The sequence below is a fragment of the Syzygium oleosum genome, unplaced genomic scaffold, assembly GCF_021117445.2.
Source record: "Syzygium oleosum isolate NSW1041296 unplaced genomic scaffold, Sole_v2.1 Sole_v2.19, whole genome shotgun sequence".
NCBI classification, from domain to species: Eukaryota; Viridiplantae; Streptophyta; class Magnoliopsida; order Myrtales; family Myrtaceae; genus Syzygium; species Syzygium oleosum.
Genome location: NW_026607503.1, coordinates 1,615,525 through 1,637,352, shown reverse-complemented (window position 1 = coordinate 1,637,352; position 21,828 = coordinate 1,615,525). Strand labels below are relative to the sequence as shown.

Below are 21,828 nucleotides of genomic sequence, written 5' to 3'. Positions count from 1 at the left end.
TATTATTAAATATTATCCATGTCAGCGTCAGCATTAACCGTGCCACATGGGACGGTCGGCGTCCACGTTAACGATTTCCAGCTAAAAACTAATTGGATGGACTCAATTGGCAAAATATAAAAAGATTTAGAATTCAATTGGCACAATAAAAAAGTTTATGACCGAATTTTCAAAGGTGTAATAGGTTTTATAACTTTTTGGACAATTTTCCCGAGAAATCCCATTCCTATTCACTCATTCAAATTGTCTTTTACTCATTTTCACGACAAAGAAACTAACGATTCTCTCAAAATACAAAATGTCCAATCCAAAGGGGGCAAATTAGGTGTAAATTTCCACGGGTACAAGGTACAAGATGTACAAGGTTGGATATGTCTTTGTACCCCAACATGCCAATTATACGTGTTCCCTAACCTAACTTATCATATAGGTACAATTTTTTTTTAAATCAATTGCTGAAATTAATTGTACCTACGGTGTTCCCAATTGAATTCTCATATGGGCTATGGACACGTGATTGCGGGCGAGCTTTTGTCCCTAGCCTGCCTTTTGCAAGTTGTACGGGGGTACACACGCACAATTATACCCACTATATTACTTTCCCCAAAATTAGATGAATCCATTTAATTATCCAATCAATGAGACGACGGTCCAATTAAAAAAGAAGAAGAAGACATTATAAGACTTGTCAATAATTTGGTGGGAGGGGGAAATAAATATTGCCGGGCGCTCCCGTCCGAGCCTAAGGCAACATTGAGTGTACGTCTCGACTATTTATTTATTTATTTATTTACATTTTTATATTATGTATGATTATTGCTCCACGTCCCATCATGTGCATATGCTTCGAAGCAGTGGAAAAGCTTATCGTGTATGTCAGATTTAACATATGCATCGCCAGAAAAGCCAACTTGGAATTCATAAATGGATCTCAAATTGTCGTTTCGTCTTCGGCAAATTATTTTGGTGGGTCCCGCCAGCGATTAGGACGCCTAAATCATCTGATTAATCTTATAATTTTATAATTATAAAGTGTCGGACCTGTCTGCCGTGTGGTGGAGCTAATCCACGAGCCACAAGGGTGCTTTGTAGATAGTCTCGTTATTTTTTTGTGTTTTTTTTCCGGGTCGGATGCAAGATAGTCTCGTTCGAGATAACGTATCTTAATCAGTTATGTGCACATTTTTTTACCAACATCGTTTTACAAGAGATTTTGAAGCTTTCTCGGGGCACGACATTCTCGTTCATCTGATCCGATCGCCGTACACGAAATGTTATTATTTTGAATATGAGGCCTAGCCTGGTGAAAAGCGGTTGTCAAGATTCAATTTTTTTTTCTTTATTTCGTTGATTGGGAAGAAATGGAATAGACCGTCCGCCAAAACAAAGACAAAGGGAGATCTAAAGTGTGGAGAGGATAAGAGCTTAATGATGAATAAGTATATCAAGCCTAAAGAGAGCCTGTACTTGACTTGTAATTTCTTTCGCTAACCTATACTATCCATAAAGGGAGAGATTTAAGAAGTGACTCTCCGCTAGAATATGCTGATTGTGACATAGATAATCAAATTCGCCGCGTTCCAAAAACATGAAAAAACTTTCTCAAGCAATCAACCAAGCCTTCTCAAGAGAGCTTTTTGGATAAAACTCGATCAATTCACCTCTCTTTATAACTACTTCAAATTCCAATTCTTCTCAACTTTCAACATTTCATCCCACGCACTCGTTCCTCTCCATGTTCAATGAATGCTGCCCTTATATAATTTCGAGAGAACCATCAAACATGCACATGCCGCATTCTATAGAGAGCTATGAACGAGAAAGATAAAAAGGCCAGACAAGTTAGCTTCAACAAAAAAAAGAAGAAAAAAAACCTCAAATCGTAAGCAATTTCAGAGTCGAGGTTCCGTATATTTCTCGAACATTGGAATCAGATAATATTCGAGACCGCTTTCTCATTAGAACTAATCTTTTAATTAATTTGTGATGCCAAGATATTCTATAAATCTTCCCACAAAAAAAAGAAGAAAGAAAGAAGAAATACACACACATATAGAAACAGGAGCAGTTGACCAACGCAAATAATCGGAGGAAGAGACCGGGGGGGCCCACATCTTGCATGAGAGAGGGGCCGAGGTGGTCGGACCGAACCCATCGAACCGAACCGGAGGAGGCGGAGGAGGAGTTAGCGGAACTAATCATCAACTCCACCGTCTCCTCTGTCTCCGGCGTCACTCTCTCTCTCTCTCTCTCCGCTCGCATTCCCTCGCCATTTTCACCGAGCAAGAGAAGAGCAGCAGCAAGCGCGCGAGCGAGCGAGAGAGAGAGAGAGGGAGCGCGAGCGCGAAGTCCCGCGGCTAAAGTTGTCTGCAGCAGCAGCAGCTGCTCTTCTCAGGGTGAAAAATGAGCGCTCCGAGCTCACCCCTCCTGCTGGTCCGGAGCTCCTCCTGCTGAGCCGGGTGCCGTCCGAATCTGGTCTCCCGTCGGTGCGACATGCGCTTCGCTAAGCTCGTCGATCGGTTCAAGAGCACCCAGGTCCACGCCATCAACCCTCCCGACCCCGCTCACCCCGCCACCGCCGGCGATGCCTCCGCCGCCGCCGCCGCCGGAGGAGGGGGCGGCGGGGGCAAGCTGAACGGGCACTTCCTCAAGTTCATTGGGTCGAAGCCGAAACCGGCGCAGCCTGCTTCGTTGGCGCAATCTCTCCTCCTCGCCTATGGACTCCCCACGGTTGACCTCATCGAGCCCCCGATCGAGCCTTACCTCAAGCCGGTTGATTTCGTGGAGGCCTTGGCCGACGTGTACCGCCGGCTCGAGGGGTGCTCTCCGTCGGAGAAGGCGTCGCTGTGCGTCGAGCAGTACTCGATGCTGCGGAGCCTCGGCGACACGAAGCTGCTCCGGCGGTGCCTGCGGGCTGCGCGGCTAGGCGCGACCGATGTGCACGCCGAGGTCGTGCTCGACGCGTGGCTGCGGTTCGAGAGGAGAGAGGATGAGCTGGTGGGTTTCCATCCCATTCAAGGTGGGGATAGGATGTCTGAATGTCCACAGTCCAATTTGATGTGTGGTTGTGGTTCTAGCTCAATCTGCTCTTGTCAGTATTATGAGAAAACGAATGCGCTGAACAATGTGCAAACGCTTGATGGGGATGAGAATTTTAGCGTAGAGGAAGAGGAGGAAGATGTTCTATTTTGTGTTGGTGATGAGGAGGTCCACTGTATTAGAAGTAAATTTGCAGCTTTATCCCTTCCATTCACGGCCATGTTATATGGTCATTTTGCAGAATCTAAAGAGGCAAAGATTAATTTCTCTCTCAATGGGATCTCTGCTGAGGGATTGCGAGCTGTCGAAATATATAGCAGGACCAAAAGGTTGGACATGTTTGGTCCTGAGATTGTTTTGGAGCTACTTTCTTTCTCAAATAAATTCTGTTGCGAGGAGATGAAATTGGCATGTGATGCTTATTTAGCTTCACATGTTAGCAACCTCGATGATGCCTTGATTCTCATCGAGTATGGTTTAGAGGAGACCTCCTATCTTCTCGTAGCATCTTGTTTGCAGGTGTTGCTCAGTGAGCTCCCGAGGTCACTACGTAACCCAGGTGTGATGAAGATTTTATGTAGCTCCGAGGGTAGAGATAGACTGTCCCAAGCAGGACATGCTTCATTCTTGCTGTACTATTTCTTGAGCCAAGTGGCTATGGAGGAGAGTATGGTATCCAACATCACTGTGATGTTATTGGAGAGGCTGGAGGAGTGTTCTACTGAAAGGTGGCAGAAGGCACTTTCGCTGCACCAATTGGGTTGTGTGATGCTCGAGAGAAAAATTTATAGTGGTGCGGAGCATTATTTCGAGGCAGCATCTGAATATGGTCATGTTTATTCAATAGCTGGTATTGCGAGAGCAAAGTATAAGCAAGGCCAACAATATTCAGCTTATAAGATGATCGACTCTCTCATCTCCGAAAACACAATGGTTGGTTGGATGTATCAGGAACGATCTCTCTATGGTGTGGGGAGGGAGAAATTGTTGGATGTGATTAGTGCGACTGGACTGGACCCTATGCTCTCATTTCCCTATAAGTACAGAGCTCTGATAAAGGTGGAGGAGAAGCAGATTAAAGCAGCCGTGTTAGAGATTGACAAAATTATCGGGTTTAGGTTCTTACCTGACTGCCTTGAGTTACGTGCTTGGTTCTTCATTGCACTTGAAGATTATGGAAGTGCGATGAGAGATGTTAGGGCTCTTTTAACTTTGGAACCTAATTACAAGATGTTCAACGCAAAGGTTAGTGGAGGCCAATTGGTAGATTTACTCAGCCATCAGGTTCAGCAAACAAGCCAGGCTGAATGCTGGATGCAACTTTACGAGCGGTGGTCTTCTGTTGATGACATAGGCTCTTTGGCTGTCATACATCAGATGCTAGATATTGAACCTAAAAGGAGTCTTCTCTGGTTTCGGCAGTCTCTTCTCCTCTTGCGGTACACATCCCTTCTTTTTCACTTCCTTTTAAACTACACCGTATATTATTATCATGAGTGTTGTTGCGCTTTGAGTGAGAAGGCCTAGCCTTTGAATTTGGGTAATGATTTCTGTTGAACTTCACACTCCCCGTTAGCAAAACGATATTCCTCTCCAGAGTGACCATTTGTGCAATTTAATAAGTAGAAAGCTATTGCATGTTTTCCAGTTTTTCATTTTTGTTTTTTCAAGTCCAATTGTACTCTTTTAGCCGCTATTGTCTGTGACATCTAGAGCTACGGCAAAAGAAACGTCTAGCGGGCACTTTTATACTTCATGCTGTTGTTTAATGCTCGTATAGAAGCTGGAGGGATGTAGAATTCACGGCTTTCATAATTATTACAGGTTGAATAGTCAAAAGGCTGCAATGAGGAGCTTGAGATTGGCTCGAAATAATTCGAGCTCTGAGCATGAAAGATTGGTATATGAAGGATGGATATTATATGACACGGGCAATCGTGAAGAAGCTCTCTTGAGGGCTGAGAAGTCTATTACTATTCAAAGATCATTTGAAGCTTTCTTCCTTAAAGCTTATGTCCTGGCAGACACAAGCTTGGATTCAGAAGCCTCCTCTTATGTTATCCGACTTCTGGAGGAAGCTCTTGGATGTCCTTCAGATGGTCTGAGGAAAGGACAAGTGAGTGTTATAAATACTACAGTCTCACCCTTGGCTATATTGCTTGGAAAACTTTTTTGATTGTTTGGCTCGAATTTGTTGCAGGCATTAAATAATTTAGCAAGTATTTATGTGGATTGTGGCAAACTTGAATTGGCTGCCACTTGCTACACGAATGCTCTTGACATTAAGCATACAAGAGCTCATCAAGGGTTGTCACGTTTATATCATCTGAAAGGTCAAAGGAAAGCTGCATATGATGAAATGACCCAGCTTATAGATAAGGCACACTATAAGGCATCAGCGTATGAAAAACGGTCAGAATATTGTGACCGTGACATGGCACAACATGATCTTAATATGGCTACCCGGTTGGATCCACTGAGGACCTATCCATACAGATACAGGGCAGCAGGTATTTTCCATGGCCTCGAATGTTTGCTTTGAATGTGCTGTTTACTCTAATGGAAAGGGATAGTCTACTTTTTGTCTGATAGATTAGGTCTCACCTACTCGTGTAAATTGTTTCAATGTACTTAAATGTTTGCTGTCATTATAATCAGGCTCTTAAAATGAACTGAGCGTGAGTCTTATTTCGTATTTAGTCCACTGCCAGTACTCACTACGGATCTTTACTTGAAGATAGTCATTATGTGCAAATTATTGCCAAATGTTACTGGTGAGTAAATTAAATTGAAGTTTTTGGCCACTTCATTGTTGATGCGGTTAAAGAAGTTCTGTCTTTTGTGTGATACGTCGCAATGAAGAATTCAGGAAAGAGAAGCAAAGGGAAAGGTACTATAGGGAAGAGAGAGAGAGAGAGAGAGAGATTGGTATGCAATTGATGGATGTAATCAAACATTCTATGGTACCTCTCTGTTGTTATTCCCCTATTTCAATTCATTCCTGACAGAGAGAGAGAGAGAGAGAGAGAGAGAGATTGGTATGCAATTGATGGATGTAATCAAACATTCTATGGTACCTCTCTGTTGTTATTCCCCTATTTCAATTCATTCCTGACATCTATTTACTTTCCAATACTTTCGTTTATGTTCTGAACTTTTGCCTGTTTTCACGGTGTCTCTTTTACCAGTACTAATGGATGACCAGAAAGAAGTGGAAGCTGTTGAAGAGCTTACTAGAGCCATAGCATTCAAGCCCGACTTGCAAATGCTTCATCTTCGAGCAGCATTTTTTGAGTCAATGGGAGATTTCAGCTCTGCTCTCCAGGACTGTGAGGCAGCTCTCTGCCTGGATCCAAACCATCTGGAGACGCTTGAACTCTATCATCGAGCACAAGGCAGAGTAACTGAACAAAAGAAATGACTGATTTGATACAAAAGCTGTTGGTAAGTAAAATTCAATTGTTGAATTTTGTGAGGAAGGTCTCTCAGGGACAAGAAAACGGATAGATACACTGGAATTGCGATTCACTCAACTTGGAGCTGCAAACTTGCCATGTCCGTGAGAAGGTATAGTCAGAGAATGAACAAAGAGAAAAGGAATGGCAAATGTGAAGGCCTGCTGGATAGAGTGCTGCACAAATGTTAACTCCTGCAGATGATGGTCCCACCGGCATGGATCAAGAATCGACTGGATGAGAAGTGGAACGGGACTGTGATTTTGATTACCGTCATAAGATTATTTTTCTCATTCAAATAGTACATCCAGTTCCAATACATGTTTCTCTCTTTTAGATAGAGGCTTTTCTCTTCCATTCCTTGTGTATAAACATAAGTAGAGTCTCAAAATTCTGTAACTTTCCACGGAAAAGTCGTCTCACTTGATTCTGTTGCGGTATTTTAACTTATGCATTCATTAAGAATATATATACACAAGGGACCAGCATAGCAGATGAACCGTGAACGAACTTAATTTTATCTTGTTGGACTGTTGAGCGAGATATCAATGTTACAGGTTGCTGTACTTCATGGCTTTGGTCTAACCTTGCTGATAGTTGAATGGTTTCTGATGCATCCATGATAAGTGGCAAGAAAGGCAGACTCTACACTTATGAGAAGAAAGCTTAAGTGCCATGCCAACGCATTCTCGACTTGTTTATCACTGTCATGTCATACATATGCGGCTTTTTTAGGCCGGTCCAACATGCGCGGCGTGGCTAATTGGGTGCCCCATATAGGATCATACATTCCTACATGCAAAACGTTAGTTTGTTTGCTACTGGTTGGAGGCATTGGTTGTAACCGTGAGGAGGGTTTTAGCCAGATGGGAAGAGTTTATGCCCTGTTTGTAACTGCAGCGAGGAGCATAAGTTACATAACAAAGATCAGAGGGAGCCGGAAGAACCTTGTCAAATAATTGTGGCACCTAGCAAATATATTTGCACAAATTGACTTCCGAAGAACATGTTTTTTCGCGTACTCTGTTAGAGTGTTCTCTCGGAGGTTATGTTGGCTTTTCTCATAGTATAGCGGAAGCGAATCACTTACCATCTGCGCTTCTCTTAGGGTATTAGCCGCTCTCTCTCTCTCTCTCTCCTTCCTCCCTTGGCTCCGGTGTCTCTCTACCTTCATCTGCGTCTGTCGATGATGACGGAGCCAAGTTCGAATAGCTGAACCAACTCCCAGTGTCTCTTCGGCTCCATCTGGGATCATCAATGATGATTAAGCCAAGGTCGAATGGCTTGATCATCTTTGATGAAGCCACAATCATTTAGATAAATATAGGGAGGGAAAGACACAGTCAACACCGTGGTGATGGCAACGGTCTGTGGGCGACGAGAGTGTGGCCAGCGTCGTACCGGTGGCTGGCGAAAACAAAGGATAAAGCGGCGAATGCGGTGCTGAGCGACTTGGTAGGAATTTGTAGATAGAAATAGCTGTGTGTTGTTGCAGTTCTTTGATTCAAAGCAGCGAGTTTGGCATCTTCGTCAAGGCGTTCTTTATGAAGTCATAATGAAGGAAGTGAATGCAAGGTAGGTCAAATGCCAAGTTCGGCTGCATAGGTGCTTTCCATTTAGGAAACCTATCCATACCATAGTCATTGGTGAGATGACATTACTATCGGTCGGTTCAGCTCTCCCCATCAACATATATTTATCCTCTTCCGTTCAATGTTGACGTGCTTTAACCATTCTTTTTTTTTTTTTTTTTGTTCTACTCACGATCTGAAAAAGAAAGATCAGATCAAACAGTGCAAGTGATGGTTCCTGTTCTTCTAGGTGACAAGTTCACATAGATTCCAGCCAATTTGATGCTGATCCCATCTTCTACTGAATCTGTCGCTTACCTCATGTCATTTCCACCCAACTCATCATCTGGTGTGATTTTGTTTATAGTTACTCTCTCTTTCACAAAACCCATCTAACACATTAAGCAACAATGTCTCTCCTTCATCGAAGCAACAATGTCTCTCCGTCATCGAAGAGTCATTCCGAATCTGCACAACCGGAGTAGTTTTCAACTCAGGGAACAACTACCCCAATTAGACCAACTCGGTTTTCAGGGCACCCGTGGATTTTTCTGTCGATGAATTCGAAGGGGGTCGACATTCGACGACCGAAACAACAGCAACAACAACAAGATCGAAAGATGTGCATCTATCGAAAGCGAGCCACAGGAAACTTCACAGCACTTGAAAATCTCATAACATCAATCGCTATTACATATGTTACAAGGCCATGTGAAACGAAGAACATGGCATGTTGTAGTCCTACCTCTCCCGTCACAGGTTGTCGCTACTTTCCCCGTACAGGACAATAAGAAAAGGGAACGGACACTAAAACCAAAAAGGTCAAAAAGTCAGCTTGACTTTTGTTCATCCCACCATCCCCTCCATATGGTAATGGCCCAATGGGGGTACTATGCTTATGCTTCCCACTTATTTATTGGGCCTATGCTTGTTTCCCCATTAATTATGAGCAAAAAACAGAAAAGGAAAAATTTTCTCAGCAATTAGAAAAGCTAATGGAAAATCAAATCTAAAAGAGGAGGGTCCAAACAAAAGAAAACTTACAATTAGCAGGGCACCATGGTATTAAGATAACCAATCACATCAAATGCGTTCACATGGTACTTGTGATGGCCGTCAGCATGTCGATGTCGTCACGCCATTGTATGATCGATTTGATTTAGCAAAACGGTGCCGGATAATTAGAGCGGCGCGGATGTACAAGAGGGGCACTTGACGAGGCCGTTCTCGTTGCAGGCCGTGCAGCTCCGGAATCCGGTCTTCTCGGCGTAGAGCTTGTGGCTGCCGTCGCACTCCCCGCACAGGACGAACCGGTACCCGCCGCAGGCGCCGCAGACGCCGGGCTCCGCCGGCGGCGCGCCCTCCACCAGCTTCTTCAGCTCCCCGATCTCGTGCAGCTGACGTATCTCCTCGGCGCCGCCGACGTACCGGCCGCCGATGAACACCCGCGGCAGCGCCAGCTTCCCCCGCTGGCCGCCGCCGCCGCCGTGGCCGAGGATCCCCTGGAGCTCCGCCAGGAAGCCGGAGTCCATCGACAGGTCCCGCTCGTCGATCCTCACGCAGAAGCCGCGCAGGATGGATCGGACGGCCTTGCAGTCCTCGAAGGTCGACCTCACCACGCGCAGGCTGGTGAAGTAGACGACAATGCGGTTGCCGTCGGCGGCCCCGGGGATCGGGACGGGCTGCGCCTTGACGTGTTCGGGTTCGGGTTCGGGCGGGGGGACGGAGCGGGAGCGAAGGAGAGAAGAGGTGGCGGCGAAGGTGGGACGGAGGAGGATGGGGCGGTTCCGGGGGGAGAGAAGAGGGGAGGAAGGCTCGGCGCAGAGGGCTTGGATGTCCTTGAAGGTGGTGCATGAGAAGATGCCGGAGGAGGAGGACGGCGATGACGACGGTGAGGATGGGGGGCCGCGAGCTTTGACCGTCGATTTGGCCCACGGCCGCCACATCGAGGGCGGAGGTAGAATCTTTCCTATTTTCTCTTAACTCTCTCTTTACGGATCTTCCCCGGAACGGAATTGGACGAGGTGGTCGGGGAGGTGGGAGCTAGCTACGGACGGACGGACGGACGTTGGTGGGAGGGCGGGGTGAAAATGGCGATGGTTAGAGGGGGAGAGATTGATGAAAGTTTTGGTTGCTTGAAGGGAAGGCATGCGGAGGAATGGAGGGAGGGAGGGAGAGAATGGTGCAGATTTTTGGAGAGGTCGGTTAAGGTAGTTGAGAGAGAGAGAGAGGGGAAGGGTTGGGGTTAAAATTTGCTTTTTCTCTCTTCTTTTCTCTTTATTCATTTTTTTTCATTTAATTTTTTTTAAAATTTATCTTAAATTGAGGTTATTAAAATGGATAGTGGGCGGGGGGGATAAAGGAAGATGAGAGGTTAATGTGATGGATGGGATGATCGCGCCTAATTATAGATCAGTGGTCCTAATTCGCTTCCAAAATCAAAGGTCAATTTTGCCCTAGTTCTTTTTCCTTTACTTTAACAACCCGGTTGAATGTCTGTATCATTATTTCCTTGCAAGATGTAGAGTACTGTACTGCTAACTGCTACTGCGATCGGGGATGCCTTGGTCCTGGCGGCAGAATTAGCGGTCGCATTTTCGAAGGTGGAAGATTAATCTTGAAATAATTTTTCCCATTTGCGACTTAAAAAGAAGGTGAAAAATAGGATCGTGAACGGGCGGGGGGGACCACTTGCATGTAACTGGCCCTACCTCATCTTCATATAAGCAACTTCATCCCCACGTACGGTTCAGCACGAGGTTCTTAGGACGGGAAGACATCCCTATCGCAATGGAAATCAAGAGTCCGACACATTCACAGGAGGGGGGCATGCGAGATTCGGAGATGGGGGCGGTCGGCACGTAAATGTTTTCATACCCTCTCGGAGTTTGGTGTGCACAACGACACAGGCATCTCTACGAGCAATTTGAAGAGGCGGTCGAACCGCACCAGAGCGGTGAGAGGAGGAGAAAAGGCCACAACGTGAAATTGTTGGGGGGGGGACCGCTAATTACTACTGTCGAGGGATGTTTTTTGTTTTCTTGACAGTCCGGCATGAGTGAACTCACGCAAAAAGTAAAGCGAAAGCCTTCAAAAGCTTTGAAGGAGATAACAGAGTTGAGTGGGATTCTGAAAAGGGCCACATGCCTCAGTGTACCAGAAGGAGAGCGGAGGAGTCTAAAAAGCGGTGGAGGAGGATTAAAGCCTCAAAAACCACATGCTCTCTGCCCGGGTGGGAACCTGGAACAGAAGAGACTCGTCCATTCCATGATGCACCCCCAAATAAAAGCATCGTATTCCATTAAAAGGATTCGATTCTCATCACTTCCCCACGTAGAAAATCCATGATCGAATTGAAACCTGCCACTCTTGTAGCATCAGCCGGTCTTCGGCCTTGCCCGTTTCCTGCTCTTAAAGCATTTCACAAATCGGACCAGGCAAATAGTGCGCATTGGATATGCAGCTTCTGAGATTCTGCCTTTCGAACCCAGATTTAAGCTGGGTATCGAGCAACATCCTGGTTAAGGGGGAAAATACCACTAAAAAACAGCAAGCGCCGAGACTCGCAAATGACGCAACATCGACATTGTGCTCAAATGGTTCATATCAGTATTAAATGTATGTGACTTACTCTTGTCATACCCTAAAATATTTTGGGGAACACCCCGTATACTCGACCAGAAAAATTTTTAAATCAAGTCAAAGCCGCCCTCGGACCGCCCTAAGACATGATGAGGATAGAACAAAGCCTAACGGAAGTAAATCGATATTTGAGGGATATCAATGTCATTGCCCCCGTCGTCCTCACACGCCACTACGACATCCACATGGCGACGGTACGGAGGGACTTCCAACTTTGCTACTTCTTTAGCCAGATCCGCAACTTTCCTGTCCATTCGCTCCTGGTGCCTAGGGAACATACTATTGTACAGCAAGCAACTTCCGCAAGAAATGCTATAGGCACTAAGGCCCCTATCTTCAAGCCACTGCATAAGCTCCCTCAAAGTCGGGTTGTTCTCGACGATCCACCTATCCCAAACAGTCCAGGTCATATCACGGTGTTTCACGGCTTTGGGTGGGACCGGCTCAGCCATGGAGAATAGTGGAAGTGCCAAGTTAGCAAAAGTGTTGCGGTAGTCCTCCAACTTGTGCCCTCCATCGAGAACCTTGTACAGCTCCAGACAGACAAGTCCAGTGGCCATTGCAGTCGCAGTTGCGATGGCTGGGATGATTCGTCCAGCAATAAACTTTGCTTTAAGCTTGTCCACTTCTGGAATGCTGTAGTTCCTAGCCCTCATGTTGGCTAATGCCGCTATCAGGTCCATGTGATAGTTTGTATCATCATCCTGTACATGACAGAAAGTGCAATATCTGTTGAGGGCTTTGACTAAAAGGAAAGTAAATATATGAAAGAAATCATCGAATTCATAGAACCATTCCAAGAATAGGAGTTTAGCCAAATAAAACGGCACGCATATGAAAAGAGTGACTCCTACGCACCTTCTCAAACTGTATGGGTTTCATTCTAAAACCTGGAGGAAGGTTCGTGCGGCAGCGCTCTAATCTCGTAATAAGGTCATTAATAACCGCCGCGTCGTCAATAGATGCCACAGAGACACTGGTCGCCTTCTCATCTGTCACGATATTTGCATTTTCCTTTGGCTGAAAGCCCGGAACTATCACTTCATCAACAGCTTCAGCCGCTTTCTTAGGGTTTTTAGCCCAGTCAGGAACTCGGATCCCAAAGGTCTCTGCTCTCAGTATCGATGCCGCCATAACAAAATGAAGGTGCCCAGGATCAGAGACCGAGAACTCAAGTGGACGAGGGAAACGCTTAGGTGCAGACCAGAAAGGAGCTCCAGTGCTGGTTAAAGCATTTTCAGGAAATGTATATATCAACTGCTTCACGCGATTAGTGAAATAATCTTCAAACCTGGTACAGAAGAAGCAACAGGTCAGTCACAAACCTAATGTAAGCTTTCTAGGTATTGGTATGAAAAACGATCGCAATGAATGTGAAAAAAGAGTACTTCAGACGAGCCCAGGAGATGCACTCTTCAAATGTCTTGCATCTTTCCTTGTCAAGGCACTCAAGTACATGTTCCAAAGTGTCCCTCGCCTGTGCATCACCAGCATTGATCATTGCCTTTTTATACTCCACTGGGTTAACCAAATAAGCATTCACTTCAGCTGGAGTCTTCTCAAGCAAACCCTCAAACTCGGATCGAGCCCAGGTCAGACAATGGTCAATATTATGTGGAAAAGAGTGCACAGTGCACATTGGTGCTTGTTTCTCTGGAGGGTCTCTTGAGGCACCATAATTTTCAGTGAGATGAGGAATAACCATTTGAGTGTTGCATTTGGCACCAAGCGTTCCTGACTCGAGAAGTGGTTTCTGGAAATATAAGCACCTTTGATCAACATAAAGCCTAGCATTGACATTGTCTAGTGCATTGATCACAACACTCAGATTTTCCCAGAAAGTGTCATCAAAAACATTCTCTGTTTCTGGCCCAACACGATTCTGCAGAGCTTCAACATTAAGGCGAGGATTTATTGATGTTGCAGCTGAGACAGCAACAGTAGATTTGGCCTGCCCAATATTCCAATCACGAAACAGGAACTGTCTGCTGAGATTGCTCTTCTCAATTACATCATCATCGGTGACGGTCAGCTTCCCATGCTTGCCACATGAAACGCCCATGAGGGCAATATTCTTTAGGAATTCACAACCCAACGCACCAGATCCTACTAGAAAAACTTTAGCATCTGCCATTTTCTTTTGCAGCTTGGACCCAAACACGGAAACCTGTGCATCATATCGGCTATTCCGAGGTTGAAGATCATCAAGATCCAGTGGTTCCGTTGGCAATGATTCCACCGAATCAAAGTAGAAAAACTGCAAAGGTTAAAAGAGCAATCATGGCAATAAGTAGTCAGACTTCTGCATCTTGACAATAGCCAAATCCACTAATACTGTCTGTGTGTTAAAAGGGAAAAAACACACCTATCAAATTGGTAAAAATCTGAAAGGTCCATAAATATGGACTTCCAGACAATGGACTGTGTTTTCATGGGAAATGAACTCATAAAAACTCAATCACCTTAATGAAATGAAGCTCAAAATATGATCATTCAGGAACCATTCAACAGAAAGGGAAGTAAGAGCACAAATTTTAATTCACAGATTCATGCAGCGAGTGAGAAGGCTTTACCTGAACGAGTGGCTGGAACTTCCCTGAGCATGCCTTTACAACCTCCTGACCCACAATTCCCCCAAACATGGCAGCCATTGGATTTAAAACTGCCCTAGAACCAAAAGCAAAGTGCTGCAGAAGTTTTGGATTGATATCTTCCAATTTCCCATCTCCCAAGCTCTCATTTATACTGCTGGCAACAGTTACAAGCCTCTGAGCATCCTCTTCTGAGCCAGCGACAGGGTAACGCCCAAACTCTGACACAAACTTATCAAGAGCTAGAAATGCCAAATGGAGGAGAGGAGGACGATCAAACTTGGAAAAGTCACTCAAAAGAAAATCACCGGGATCTTTTATAGCTTCTTTAAGGGGCTTAAACTTCAGTACTTTAGGCAGTTTCACTTGGGTTACTATGCCACCTTTCTCATAAGCTCCATAATTCGTGGTATCTTCCTCGAGAATAAAAGAATAAGGCCTGGCACTCTTGATCTTCCTTGGCTTTCCATCATTCAATTCAGTCATCCCATGAACTTCAGAGAATACAACAACGTCGCCATCTTGAAATTCAAGCCTTTCATCATCTACACATGACACTAGGGCAGGATTGTCATTGCTGATGGATGCAATTATGCCTGTATGGGGTTCCTCTCCGTCGACATCAAAGACTGTGAACTCTGGTCCAAAATCACAGAAAACAGAGCCAAAAAGGCCTCTAACTTCAGCTTTTATGAAAGAGATAGGAGGTTGATGAGTATGGCAATAATCATCGAACTCGATGGCTTTCTGAAGATCAATATCTGTAAATACAACAACCTACATCACCCACAAATAAAACAGACACATTAGCTTTCATCAATTACAAATTACATTCACATTGCATGCTATAGTTTTCAAAGTCTACAATTGTCTACTCAGTATCCCCAGGTGTTTTGCTAGGCATTATCAGTTTGCCTGAATTGTCACTCCCCTAAACTTTGTTTTAATAAGAATCAACAGCAGTTTATCGCAGGGATTTATCTCGAGAATAGAGAGAATACAAGGCATAAATCTAAAAATCTACAAATAAATAAAGGTAGAGGAGCCAATCAAATTGAATAATATCATCAATGTTGTCATCAGACTCCAGAGAAAAAGATAACGCAAGGCCCTCATCAGCCACACATATGCCGAGCAATTTAAATACAGCAGTTCAAACAACTTTCCCTTCCGTTGAATCTGCGCAAATCATCCATGTGCATAAGTACAACTCGATGCTGTCCGATCAATTTATCAGACATGCAGATAAAAATTGAGCAAAGGTTTAAGAAAAGGGTTCATGTTGAATTGGAGACTGATGTATCTATTTCACCAATAAAATGAATGGTCCTATCTGAATAAATTGAAGTCTAGTGAGCAAACTAGAGTATGGTTGCCCAGTTAGGTTGACCTCCATGAGTCCTCTATCTCTCTCCAAAGATGGAGCAGAATTCATTTTTTCAATTCCAAGTACCCACTCACATTGACGGAGTGAGTTCTTTGCTGGAAGTTCAATTAGGAAAGGAAGACACCTTTAAATTGTAAATTGAGGCACAGTAAAAGTGGAGTCCCCTATTAACTTCATCTCCTCATAAAAAGAGCAAGCAAGGAAAAAAATTTCTCCCCCACTCTATGTCACAACATGCATCACACGTCTTCGAACCCTTAAACTATCAATTTACAAGAAGTAATGACCATGAAACAAGCTCACATCAAAATTCAATAGAACAAGTGCATTAAGTCCAAAGTCCCTTTTTTCTTCAATCCACCAACCAAAGTAAATATCCAAGAAACTAGGGAACAATCTCGCCAAAGACTGCAAATATCATGTCCTCAGCAACAAATCACACGGGCCATCTGATATATTATCGGGAGTACACTTCTTCACCGGTCAGTTAGCGATATAACTTACGATCTATACATGGACTTCCCATGCCTTCACAAAATGCAAAGCAGATATGTTATTCAACAACAGAGGGTAATACATCAGAACTTAAAACATCATATCTGTTTGGCATGGCTTTATTTCCTGGTCCTTGGCACTATACACACAACTTTTGCATTTTCTTGTGCTATAGTACGTTGTAACCATAGCTACAACGGGGAGATTTCTCAAAGTGTTGTAATGATTAATAAATCAAGTGTTTTGCACATGATTTATTACTCAACTTATTTCTTCATCGCTAAACATTCTTGTACCCTAAAACTAACGAAAACATAGAGAAACTTTTATACATAGAAGCTAGAAGCTAGAAGCCTAGAACAGGAGAAGTTACAAAAACATGTATTTTGAAACCTTCAATCTCTCTGCTGTAGATTTTTGAAAGCAAAAACTACTTTCCAAAATAACCACCAAGCACCTCATACAATTTATTGTGTAAACTACAGAGACCAGTTATTAATGTTCGAGTATCAATTTCAGGCTCTATTGAACTTTCTCAAGGACAAAGGCGTCTAGAGAGAATAGAAAAGTTACGATAAAAAAGACTCTTACTTTTGTATCACCAATCTTCCATCTATTACATTCCAAAATCAACTACACAGACTAGTTCTGTATGTCCTAGTATCTATTTCAGGTTCTATCGATATCTCTCGAGAGCAAAAGCCCTTAGAGAGAAGAGAGAAGCCATAACACAAAAGATGCTCACTTTTTAATCACCAATCTTCCATCTACCTATCTTCTATGAACAGAACGATAGGGTTTTATTTGTATGGTATGTGATCCAATTGAGAATCAAACGAGTGAAGCTCGTTTGAATTGTTTGGTTGTGTTTGACGAAGACCTTCGGATGCTCCTTTAGACAGATGGTCGGGAGATGGAGACGTAATTTAGAAGAGGCATGAAAGGTGAAGAAGGACATGACGATAAGGAAAGAGATGGAGCATTTAGAGCTTGATCGAGCACAATGGTTTAACAGGATTATATTGTCAACCTCAGTTGCATAAAGCTTAAGTTGTTGTTACTTCATGTGATCCCAGTTAAACGTTACTACATCAGATGTTACTGATAGTAAGTACCAGTGAATTACACAAACTACTTGTGGTAGTGTTACAATAAGATGCTCACTTTTTTGCTTTAAGACACTATCAACACTCTTGCCAAGAATTATACTCGTTGAAGGACACAGCAATGCTTAAGTTGACCTAATAAATTATTGAAGCGTTGCCTAAACTCGTAGCCCCTCAATAATAGCAAGGAAACCACCAATTCCTTGCCAGTAACGTTGGCTAAAAATAACCTCTTCTTACCTCGATGTAGCTCATTTTAATATTAGCACAATGGATATAACTAATCTAATTGTCAGGTATGACTACTAAGAAGCTCCAACCATCAATAGCCTAGCATGCTCATTTCTCCTTGATCCATGTTTAGGATTGGTTGCAAAGAAAAATCTCAAAAACCATGGGTTCGAACATTTTTTTATAGTTCGTAATTCTACCCTGACCATGTACAGTCATCGTGACAGCTTGATAAAATAAATCGCAGTCATAGCAAACAAATGGCCAAGTAAACTTTTTAGAGAAAAAAGAATTGACTTTTCAGAAACCAGGGATTTCAGTATATTTCATTATTCATAACTACACCCTCACCATGGGCAATCATCCTGAGAGCTTGATAAAATAAGTCGCAATCATCGCAAAAAAATGGCCAAGTAACATCCTTTTCAGGGAAAAACTTTCAACCAAAGAGACATGTAGATTACCTGGAAGTCAGAAAGACGCTCTTTTGTCAGTTTTGTTGTAAGAGTAGTGACAACCACTGCGTTATTGAGCTCTTGCAGTTTCTGTACTGAGGCAAGTGCCCTGTTTTTACCAACATCAGCTTCTGAAAAGAGAAAATTGCCTGACAAATCCCACAGTTCCACCACACCTTCATCATGTAAGGTCACTGACTTGACACCAGCAAGAACAAGATTCTTTGCTGCATGAGTGAAAGTTAAGTTTAAGAAACAAAAATCATGTCCAGCTCGACTATATGTATCACATTACCATGCAACACTAACAAACAATAAGAGCGGGATGGAATGACCGAGCCGTAGCATACTTAAGACGCAGTCAAATGGAGGCATACTCTACGGGCAAAGATAACACGGTTAGTAGGTCACATTACCAACAACCGCTGTAATAAAAGATGCCCCAATGAAATTTCAAAAGAAGCAAGTCAGATTGTTCTCATACAGAACCAAATTCATCCTTTTCTCTTCTTTTGGCCAAACAGAATTTGAAGTTTTCTATGGACCTTCTACTACACTTGAAGCTGTTCAGAATGTAAACCTCGGTGAAAGGACAAGGAATCGAACATTCACCAAAAGCAGAACAAGCGACAAAACAGTGATGTCGAAGTAGAAGTTACTGTTAATTTATAATCTATAGGGCTAATTCTCCAGAAATTCCAATATGCTGCAGAGAAGAAAGAGGTAGAAAATGAGAGCAGACGCAAGTATAAATATGCATTACAAAAAATTAGTAGGGCGATGACTGACAACGCTGAAACTAATGGTCCAGAATGAGACAAAAAAACTTCAAGCATCACAATTACCGGATGCGGCCTTCAATAGAAGATAACGAAATGCTGAATTCAATAGAATCACACACACGCTATAAAAGGACGGTAACTATCTGGTTCAGCTCATACATACATACCAATCTCGACGCCAAGGCCTTGCATCCCTGAGACCAGGACATTGGAAGCGAAGAGCCGCCGCATAGTCTCGCGTCCGTACACCGCGAGCTGCCGGCTGTGCAGATCCTCGTCGATGTCCGTCGGCATCGAGTCCCCCAAAGCCATGATCGGCGCCTCCCTGCTGGTGTTGCTGCTGCTGCTCGCTCGCTCGCTGCCGCCGCCGCCGCCGCTAACGCCGTTGACGTTGCTCTTGCTGTTCTCCGCCGCCGTCAGGTCGGGAGGTCCGAAGCGGCTCTTCTTGAGGATGGAGACGCCCGAGGACGGAGCGCCGCCGCCGCCGCCGCTGCTGTCGACTCCCTCCGCTCCTCCGCCTCCGACGACCGCTCCTTCGCCTTCGCCTTCGCCTTCGCCTTCGCCTTCGCCTTCGCCCGCTCGCTTTCTAGGAAGCATAAAGTGCAGCAAGCTGGTGAACAGGCCACAAAACCCCACGCACACCGTCAACGACAACGACCACGACCACGATTCTGAAGACACAAAGACTCGCACGCGATGGAAGCGGAAATCGCAGGCGCGCTCGAGAGCTAGGCCGAGCAGGATCGGCGCCAGGGCCGCCGCGAAGCACAGCCTGACCACCGTCGAGCTGAGCCTGGGCATGACGGATTCCGATCCTCGACGGCCGAAGCGAAGCGAAGCGAAGCGCAGCGCAGCGAGGCAGAGATTGATCGCGATTGAAGCAGCGGGGATTAATCTTAGAGCGAGGGGGGAGACGTACCGGTGACGGCGGTGAGGACGGAGGAATGGAGGAAGAATGGAGAGAGAAAAGAGAGACGATGGACGATGGGTGGTTGTACCGTCTCTTCTATATGTACAGCGAGGAGGAGGAAGAGGAGGAGGAGGTGGAGGTGGTTTTTGCTTTTGTTTTTGAGCTTCTTTCTCGTCTCTTCTCTTCTCTTCTCTTCTCTTCTCTGCTGCTGACAGATTTTTCTCGGGAGAACGGCGTGACGTGGCGGGGCGGGCGGGCATCTCGGAAAGCTGAAGTCGACGACGTTTTGGGAACCCGACTTCGAGATGCCCGCGGAGCCGGAATCGGGTCGGGCTTCCTTGATCGGATTCTCGACCCCGGCAACGGTTTTGCGGAAAATTTTCCATTTGCGCCGTTGCTATTTGGTCATCTCAAGGTTCGTCTGTAAATCACGTAGACCGAATTCATCCGAATCATTGATCGAATGATATTGATCCACGTGATTTTAAGACCTTTATCAGTGGCCACTATTCTCACACGGAGAATGGAGAGGTGAGGAGTTCAAAACTCCCTTCCTCTAGACCAGGGGGACGGACTCATAGGTTTATGGGGTTTTGTTGGGTGGGCTTATTAAGGGCCCACCAAGCTCTACCTAGAAAAAGCTTTGAAGTTTAGTAATACACAAAAAAAAAAAAAAAAAGACACGATATAAGTAGGGACGTATGATCATAATAAACGCAATTGCTTTTGCCAACTCGAAATCCATCCTTTTCAATTGACAGCGGCCTAAGCAAAGAAACGATGCTTTGGACACAAAGTTGGGTCCCCACACGCGAGAGTGGGGCCCTAGTGAGTTGGTTCCCGAGTGCTGGTGGGTTCATCTAGATATAGGAGATAAGGCGGGGGCATCTCTCCCCCACCAAAGCAATTCTAGCAAAAGCAACATATTCTCTCTTTTCCCTAGATTCAATGCCAAAGCCACCGGATTAGAATAAAGTGAAAAACGAGGAGGATTACGGAAAGGTCAAGAAAAGCATCTGTAGGTAAATTAGATGGTGTTAAAAGGTTGTAATCTTCCGTTATCGAGCATTTGACCTGATCTTAGCTAAGCTAAGCTTCTTCTTTTTGTTAATCGGAAGTTCTTCCTCTGCAATAAATCATATGACCCTCGACTTGTGCTTCAAACTCTGTGAAATTATTTTAGAATCAAAAGTGAATATAATTACGAGCGAATTAGATTACTCGGAAGCTCATGAGATCGGGCATTTGAATAGTAAAAGAGCTAATCACAAGTGATTCGATGAAAATTTGCCTCTTGATATCAGTTGTGAGACCATTGTACGAGTCCCCAATTAGATTAACAAGCCGCGACATCTCCAACTTTCGTACCATGCTCATCACTAGGCAGTCGCTATCTCGTGACAATGTGTTCGAGCGAAGTAAGTGGCATGACATATACGAATGCTAATTACGTTCTCGTGTCTGAATCAATGGCTCTATCCTCTCGTACACGGAGCGGGGTCAACAGATAGCACGAGATGGGAGATGCAACGCGAGCATCATTGGGGCCAAAATCACCCGGCGGTCCTGCAATTTCGATTTCACGACGGTCGCGGGCGATTCGATCCAAGCTAAGATGAATATCATGGCTCCATTACGGAGAGGTGAATACCCTAGTCCTAAAGGAAAGGAAATGACGACTTTCGTTGGGCCATAATAGAGTTCGGAAGCAAGTTCACAGCAAGGCCCATCGAACCCACAGGGGCCTTTCACTTTCTCACGATCAGGTTGACCCCATCATCACTTGTCCAGCCCCGATCGGAGAAAATTTTAGGTGCTCTCGGAACACGGCATCTCTACCGCACGATCCCGCCCAAAACCGACCGATGTATATGGGCAGTTTGGTTGGGGTTAGGGGCGGTCGTTGGGCCACGCTGGCCCGAGCACCGCCGCGGTCGTGATGCCTGGGCCTGGACCGATACACTAGCACGGTTGGGCCTGGGCTAAGTCAGACTATGGGCCTTAATGGGCCAACCTAGGCTGGATTTTTCTTTTTTTTTGTGGATTTGACCTTTGAGGCCTGACGTTAAAAACATTTGGGGCTCAAACGCCCCAAGAATTGAACAGTCCCGGTGACCATTAGGCCCCAAAAAAACAAAATGAAAGCCCATGACCGTTGGGTAAA

General features: G+C 44.7%; 3 protein-coding genes across 4 annotated transcripts; 1 reads left to right on the top strand and 2 right to left on the bottom strand.

Moving 5' to 3' along the window:
- Window positions 1-2,173: 2,173 nt before the first annotated feature.
- LOC115670333 (ethylene-overproduction protein 1-like) lies at window positions 2,174-6,989 on the top strand. The gene is made up of 4 exons (XM_030591592.2): window positions 2,174-4,478; window positions 4,864-5,155; window positions 5,240-5,549; window positions 6,228-6,989. Exons 1-4 carry the CDS (start codon window positions 2,494-2,496, stop codon window positions 6,458-6,460), a joined length of 2,820 nt encoding a protein of 939 aa, XP_030447452.2. The 5' UTR covers window positions 2,174-2,493; the 3' UTR covers window positions 6,461-6,989.
- Window positions 6,990-8,718: 1,729 nt separating this feature from the next.
- LOC115670132 (uncharacterized protein At5g39865-like) lies at window positions 8,719-10,297 on the bottom strand. Its single transcript, XM_056319925.1, has one exon. It carries the CDS (start codon window positions 10,009-10,011, stop codon window positions 9,247-9,249), a length of 765 nt encoding a protein of 254 aa, XP_056175900.1. The 5' UTR covers window positions 10,012-10,297; the 3' UTR covers window positions 8,719-9,246.
- A 1,354-nt stretch (window positions 10,298-11,651) lies between these two features.
- LOC115670468 (ubiquitin-activating enzyme E1 1-like) lies at window positions 11,652-19,729 on the bottom strand. Of its 2 annotated transcripts, XM_030591756.2 has the most exons (7): window positions 19,674-19,729; window positions 18,922-19,364; window positions 17,982-18,199; window positions 14,281-15,075; window positions 13,096-13,964; window positions 12,566-12,998; window positions 11,652-12,411 (listed from the first exon to the last, which is right to left on the bottom strand). In XM_030591756.2, the coding sequence occupies exons 2-7, from the start codon at window positions 19,349-19,351 to the stop codon at window positions 11,815-11,817; spliced, it is 3,342 nt and encodes a 1,113-aa protein (XP_030447616.2). In that variant the 5' UTR covers window positions 19,352-19,364; window positions 19,674-19,729; the 3' UTR covers window positions 11,652-11,814. The 2 variants fall into 2 exon arrangements, with proteins under 2 accessions (XP_030447616.2, XP_056175854.1); XM_056319879.1 differs by lacking the exon at window positions 19,674-19,729 and having other exon boundaries at window positions 18,922-19,628.
- Window positions 19,730-21,828: the final 2,099 nt, after the last annotated feature.